This window comes from Procambarus clarkii, chromosome 9, assembly GCF_040958095.1.
Source record: "Procambarus clarkii isolate CNS0578487 chromosome 9, FALCON_Pclarkii_2.0, whole genome shotgun sequence".
Lineage (NCBI taxonomy): Eukaryota > Metazoa > Arthropoda > Malacostraca > Decapoda > Cambaridae > Procambarus > Procambarus clarkii.
In genome coordinates this window covers 30,299,217-30,306,806 of record NC_091158.1, presented here as the reverse complement: position 1 = coordinate 30,306,806, position 7,590 = coordinate 30,299,217, and the positions used below count along the sequence as shown (strand labels likewise).

Sequence of the window (7,590 nt, the reverse complement as noted above, 5' to 3'; positions counted from 1 at the left end):
AAAGGAGAAAAACGAAAAACAACAGAAAAACCCATGGTTCAACCAGGAATGCAAAGTAGCGAAACAACTCAGTAAAAGAACATGGAGAAACTGCAGAAATAACAGAACACCAGAGAGCAGGGAGAGATACCAGAGGGCCAGAAATGAGTACCTCAGAGTGAGGAGGGAAGCAAAAAGACAGTTTGAAAATGACATCGCGAGTAAAGCCAAGACCCAACCAAAGCTGCTCCACAGCCACATCAGGAGGAAAACAGCAGTGAAGGAACAAGTGATGAAGCTGCGAAAAGAGGAGAACAGATACACAGAGAATGACAAGGAAGTGTGTGAATAACTCAACAAGAGATTCCAGGAGGTCTTCACAATAGAACAAGGAGAAGCCCCTGCACTATGTGAGGAGGTGGCAAACCAAGCAACCTTGGAGGAATTTGACCTCACCAGTGATGAGGTCAAAAGGTGTCTGCTGGAGCTGGATGTGACAAAGGCTGTTGGGCCTGACAGAACCTCACCATGGATACTAAAGGAAGGTGCAGAAGCACTAAGTGTGCCACTCTCTATGGTGTATAACAGGTCACTGGAAACAGGAGACTTACCAGAAAAGACAGCTAACGTGGCCCCAATATACAAGAAGGGTGACAGACAAGAGGCACTGAACTACAGGCCAGTTTCCTTAACTTGTATACCATGCAAGGTGATGAAGAAGATCGTGAGGAAAAGGCTTGTAGAGCATCTGGAGGGAAATAACTTTGTAACGCACCACCAACATGGGTTCAGGGATGGTAAACCGTGCCTCACAGGTTTAATAGAATTTTATGACCAGGCAACAAAAATTAGGCAGGAAAGAAAAGGGTGGGCCTACTGCATTTTCCTGGACTGTCAAAAAGCCTTTGACACAGTACCCCATAAAAGGCTGTTAAGAAAGTTGGAGCAACAGGCAGGAGTAAAAGGGAAGGTGCTCCAGTGGATAAGGGAGTACTTAAGCAACAGGGAACAGCGAGTAACGGTGAGGGGGGAGATATCAGAGTGGCGAGATGTCACCAGCGGAGTCCCACAAGGGTCAGTACTTGGACCCATCCTGTTTCTAATATATGTAAACGATCTTCCGGAGGGTATAGACTCATTCCTCTCAATGTTTGCTGATGATGCAAAAATTATGAGAAGAATCAAGACGGATGAAGATAGACAGAGACTACAGGATGACCTGGATAAACTGGAGGAATGGTCTAGAAAATGGCTGCTAAAGTTCAACTCAGGAAAGTGTAAGGTGATGAAATTAGGCGAAGAGAGCAGGAGGCTGAACACAAGGTATCATCTGGGAGGTGAAATCCTGCAAGAGTCAAATAGAGAGAAGGATTTGGGGGTTGATATCACACCGAACCTGTCCCCAGAGGCCCACATCAAAAGAATATCATCAGCGGCATATGCTAGTCTGGCCAACATAAGAACTGACTTTAGAAACTTGTGTAAGGAATCTTTCAGAACCCTGTATACCACTTATGTAAGAACAATCCTGGAGTATGCAGCTCCAGCCTGGAGTCCATACCTAGTTAAACACAAGACAAAGCTAGAGAAGATTCAGCGGTATGCCACCAGGCTCGTCCCGGAACTGAGAGGAATGAGCTACGAGGAAAGGCTAAAGGAGCTGAACCTCACATCCCTGGAAAACAGAAGAGTAAGGGGAGACATGATAACCACCTACAAAATTCTCAGAGGTATTGACAGGGTGGACAACGACAAACTCTTCAGCACGGGTTAGACACGAACAAGGGGACACAGGTGACGTTAGAAAGAATTTTTTCAGTGTCAGAGTAGTTAATAAATGGAATGCTTTAGGCAGTGATGTAGTGGAGGCTGACTCCATACACAGTTTCAAATGTAGATATGATAGAGCCCAGTAGGCTCAGGAATCTGTACACCAGGTGATTGACAGTTGAGAGGCATGACCAAAGAGCCAAAGCTCAACCCCCCGCAAGCACAAATAGGTGAGTATACACACACACACACACACACTCTCACAGAAACACACTAACACTAGAGGGGGGGGGGCCTCGCGGGTGAGTAAATAGCAGTTTTGTGTGTGTGTGTATTTTCACCTGAAGGTTGAGCCTTGCTCTTTCGGCCCGCCTCTCAACTGTGTGTGAGTGTGAGTGCAGGGAGAGTGCAATCGGGGAATGTATGTGTGCACAGTGAGTGGATATGACATGTGTTTATGTGTGTGTACTGGGAGGGTGGAGATGAGGAAGGTATGTATGTGACAAACACATACACACACAACCACCCACATTGAGATGCTACTTAAGTTTATGTTAAGTAATTAGAAAGTAATGCAACGAAGTGTTGGGTACAAGGAGGACGGTCATTAGGGTTTTCAAATCGGAGATTTGGAAAATCTCTTTTTAATGATTATAAAACAGTAAAGGTCTGGGCAGTGCTATGCCAACCAGTGTGGAGTCCATATCTAGTCAAACACAAAATATGGGTGTTGGATGTCCTGATGTATGATACAAGGCTTAGTCTCGGATATGACAGGTATGAGTTACTAGCAAAAACAATTGGAATTATTCCTCATCATTGTAAAACAGGAAAATATAGAGACATGAATAACACTTTAAAATTTTAAGAAAATATATTACACAGAAATGATCAGGATATTTGACAATAATGTGGTATATGGTCTTGGAGACACACGTGAAAGTACACACAAGACCATTAGTGACATTTTAAATAACAAAACAATATAAAATCTTGTATTTATAAAAGCTTGTACTCAACATTTAGTAAGTGTTAATTTACACAAAACTTCAGATTTCTTTAAATAACTGTAAGTTTAACAATATCATAACCCGTAATTTTTATCGTTATGGTCAGTGTAACCTAACATTAGATAGATTTAAAAGTTCTGTTTGTCAGTAGTTGATGCAAATCATTGTGGTTGTTGCTGAGTGAACAGGTGTGAAATATGAATATGAATATTAAATGTACTGTATATTAATATGAAGTGTACTGTATATGAATATGATATGTACTGTATATTAATATGAAGCGTTCTGTATATGAATATGAAATGTACTGTTTACGAATATAAAATGTACTGTATATTAATATTAAATGTACTCTATATGAATATAAGCACAGGATTCTTGTTTTCTATTGTAATCTGCATTGTCAGGTACCGTAAATCTTTTCACGTACCATTTCCTCTTGGTACCCCTGGGAAGCACTGCATACTTTACAACTTTGGTGACTTTTGTTTCCCTTCAATGCTAGGACATTTAGGTTTTTTTCTTTTCCTCTTTTCCTCAACTCATCAGCATAATATTAAATTACATCTCACTAATGGAGACCTAATGAGTAGTGTACGAGTAGGATAAAACTTTGGTTTGGGTTCGGAGATGAATAGATAGGTTAGAAATGCATTGTTGCTGTTGTGTAAGTGAGAAGAGTGCAAAGACTCTTAACATCTAATGTTAGTTTGTAGGAGGTAGGATGTAGGGACTGGGGAATGCTTGAATGGGGAGGCTAGATGAAGCGGTAGTTAATGGGTAGAGGTCAGAGTATGCGCGAAACAGGTTTTCCCTGTTCTATGCATGATCAACTGGAAACAATCGTGTAGTGCAAGAGCAGGTGAGACTATAGGAAAGATGGCATGATAGTGTTGCTATGAGGGGATGAAAGAAGTTCTGGTTGAGGTACTTTTAGCTCATCACGAGTGAGTCAGTATTACGCTCCTCTATGGACACCAGAGAAGATAGTTTGGTCCCCCTTATTACCCCCAAATTTTACCAAAAGTTATTATAAATAATAATGCATTGTGAGTTCCATTATGGGCCAAAAATCTCAAATCACACACAGTCTCGTCTCTGCAAAGAATGTAAACTATGCCTTTTAATCTCTCTTCTTAAGGACAAAGATACCGTCCAGTTCAGCCACTTGAACTAGAAGGGTTTCTAATTAATGGGAATATGTCATTATTCTCTGAATTCGCTTACAAGTTCAAGTACAATCCAACTAAACTGCAAAAACTAAATCTGGCCTAAGAAGGGCAAGATAAAGATATATTTATTATCTTTTTTTCTAACACTTCAAGAAATAAATCCAAGTCACGGGCTCACCATAGCCCGTGCTACTTGGAACTTTATTCCAGGTAGCAAATTTTTAACAACAACAACAACTAATCCAAGTATTTAATTTTCCGTATTCAGTACAAGAATGCATTTAATTTCTGATTTAAGGTCCCTAACATTTATGAATCCCTTTTGCCTTGAGATTTCGAAACTTCCAGCTGTTGAGATTTTAATAATATGTTGTTCAAAATGTAAACAAACAGCTTTTGTGAATTCTGATTCAAGGAGTTTTCTTACAAATGATGGGTAGTCAATGGGACAAATTGTTCGAGATAAATGACGTGTGTGTCTCTTCTGAAAAAAACGGCTCCACATTTAATTAACTCTGTTGACATATCAACTATGCAACAAAAGGGCTCACTAAGTGCTTCTTTACATTCTTTAAGCTCCCTGGTAAATATTTCCTCTGATCCTAGCAATTTCTCGTACTATCTAATGACAGTAGCATTTCACATTTATTTAATAATAATAATAATAATAATAACCAACATACACATTCAAAAAGTCAATAGTGTGATATTTATAAACAAAATCCAATCCATATAATAATATTTTTACATAATCTGTAACTGCCTCTCTCAGATAATAGCACTGCCTTTCTCTAATGTTAGCACTATCTTTCTCTAATGTTAGCACTATCTTTTTCTAATGTTAGCACTGCCTTTCTCTTATGTAAAATCTGCCTCCCTCTTATGTTAACACTGCCTCCCCTCTTATTTTAGCACTGTCTTTCTCTAATATAAACACTGCCTACCTCTTATGTTTGCACTGCTTTTCTCTAATGTTAGCACTATCTTTCTCTAATGTTAGCACTATCTTTCTCTAATGTTAGCACTATCTTTTTTCTAATGTTAGAACTGTCTTTCCCCTTATATTAGCATTGCCTTTCTCTAATGTTAGCACTGCCTTTCTCTAATGTTAGCACTGCCTTTCTCTAATGTTAGCACTGACTCCCTCTTATTTTAGCAATGCCTTTCTCTTATGTAAACCCTGCCTCCCACAGATGTTAGCCCTGCCTTTCTCTTATGATAGCTCTACTTTCTCTTATGTAAACACTCCCTCCCTAACTCCTATGTTAACACTGCCCCTCTTATTTTCCCTCTACCTTTCTCTTATGTTAGCATTACCCCCCAATAACCTTTCCTATTTCCCAATTTTCGTTAATTAACTGTACATAACTATTCTCCCATGAGCTAAAAACACTCAGTGAAAAGGTAATGTTTTTGATCGCCAGGTCGTGCTTCATGCTTCAAGCATCCTCGGTGTTACTTGTGATCTCTACCTGGTGTTACTACCACTATTCCGCCCACGCTTCCCCAGTGCCACCTGTCGCAGCCGCCCTTAGCCCGCCATCTCACGACTTCAGTTTCATCAACAACAGAGAGGAATCTGTAGGTTTGCCAGAGAAAGGAGTGCTCAAATACTTCAATCCAGGCAGCCAGGCCTGGGTGGACGGTGCTGAAGATTATCACCCATTTGCTGAGGATGTCTCCAGGAGAGGCTTCAGTGATAAGAACTTTATGAGGTGAGATGGGCAGTAAGAATATGTGTCGAGAGACAAAACTAGAGAATATGGTGAGGGAATGGGATAACTATTGGTTGGATTGGAAGTATATACGGAAGAGGCCGAGGACTGGAAATATTAAGCAGCACAGATCAAAGCTTGGGCCGCAGAGTTAACTAAACATTTGCTACTCAGTACAGGGAATAAGTCATTGAGAAACAGCAAAAGGTGACTATGAAATACAATATTGAATAATATGTAACACTAATACAAATTTATTAAAAATTATTAAAATGGGTCACGGGAACATTAAATAATAATTTAATTGGAAAGAAATTGTCATAGTTAGCTATTTAAATAAAAAGTATTTAAATACTTGGGATGCGTGCTGGGATTGATGATCAGATCTTTGAGGGTAACTTTGAGGAAGTCCTTGAGTCGTTTCTTCTGCCCCCCCCCTAACTGAACATGTGCCCTGACCTTGAGAAGTTCGTTCTTCGGGGTCTAAGATGACCATGACTTCAATACATCAGGTCGAAGGTCGGTGGCTGTATGTCAGCTGGTGATGGATGAGACCAATCTGGGTCCGGAAGGGTCGCCCACACATGGGACATATGTGGGTGGGTGCTATTGCTGAAGTGGAGGTGGCTCTAGCTTTGCTGCGGCGCATTTCTAAATGGCCTCTGCCAACACAGGCACCTGTGTTGGCTATGCTTTTGCAAGTTGGATGGCCTGAGATAACAACTCTCCAGTATTTGGGGTGGTGTCTTTATCTCTGATCGTCAGCTTGAGGCAGTCCATTAATTGTTTATTTTTCCTGCTAAGTGAATGTTTGCCCTGGCATTGTTTTTCGTACAGCAGCTGTTTTGGTAATAGGCTGTCAGGCTTTTTGGCAACTTGGTCTGCCCATCTATACTTCTTTTTTTGTAGGAGTGTGTAGACGCTGGGAATACCGACCTCTTCCAGGACCTTCGTGTCCGGGATTTTCTCCTGCCACCTAATGTTAAGGAGTCTGCGGAGACAGATCAAGTGAAAATGATTGAGCTCTTTGGCGAGTCTGTCGTTGATAGTCCAGGTCTCGCTGTCGTAGAGAAGGATGATTAGTGCCATTGAACAGTAGACCTTCAGTTTGGTGGTAAGGCTGAGATGCGAAGGTCAACTCCACTCCCAGATATTGTCACGGAATCTTCCAAAAGCAGCGCTGGCTTTAGCGATCTTGTTGTTGACAAGACATCTATATTCATCTATATGGCATCTATATGGCATCTATATCTAATATGGCATCTATATTCACCCTTTTCAGAGTATGGCGCCAAGATAGGTAAAGTTGTTAATTGCCTGCCAGTTCTGCCACATGAATGTGATGTGAGGTTCCTTGTAGGGTATTCCAGGTGCAGGTTTGCACATGATATCCCTGTCTTTTTGGAGCAGATAACGAGACCAAAGTTGTCGCAGGCTTCTGAGAAGCAGTACATTTCATGCTGCATCATTTTCTCTGTGCTGGCGTTAAGGGTGCATTCATCAGTGAGCAAGAAGCCTCTTATGACAGTTTCCTGTACCTTTGTAACTGCCAGTAGGCACCTGAGGTTGAACAGCCCACCGTCAGTCCTGTATCTGATGGGTATTCCATCCTGGCAATCACAGAAGACGTGATCATGGCCGAGAATACCATGCTGAAGTGAGTTGGGGGCGACAACACAGCCCTGCTTCAAACCGTTCGTCAGTATGATAGCTTTTGAATCGTCTCCATCGTCCAGTACTTTCGCCATTATGCCATCGTGGCACTGCCGGACAATCGCAGTGAATTTGTGGGGACAGCCAGACTTTTCCATTACCTTCCACAGTCAAGCTTTGTTCACCATATAAAAGGCTTTGGTCAGGTCGACGAAAGACACGAAGAGGTGGCTATGTTGCTCTTGAAATTTTTTCTTGAAGCTGGAGTGCGGCAAATCGTTTTTTTTGCCG

At 41.3% G+C, this 7,590-nt stretch overlaps 1 protein-coding gene across 1 annotated transcript; it reads right to left on the bottom strand.

The window, feature by feature from the left end:
* Positions 1–6,333: 6,333 nt before the first annotated feature.
* On the bottom strand, positions 6,334–6,735 carry LOC138362854 (uncharacterized). Its single transcript, XM_069321426.1, has one exon. It carries the CDS (start codon positions 6,733–6,735, stop codon positions 6,334–6,336), a length of 402 nt encoding a protein of 133 aa, XP_069177527.1.
* Between the last annotated feature and the right edge of the window lie 855 nt (positions 6,736–7,590).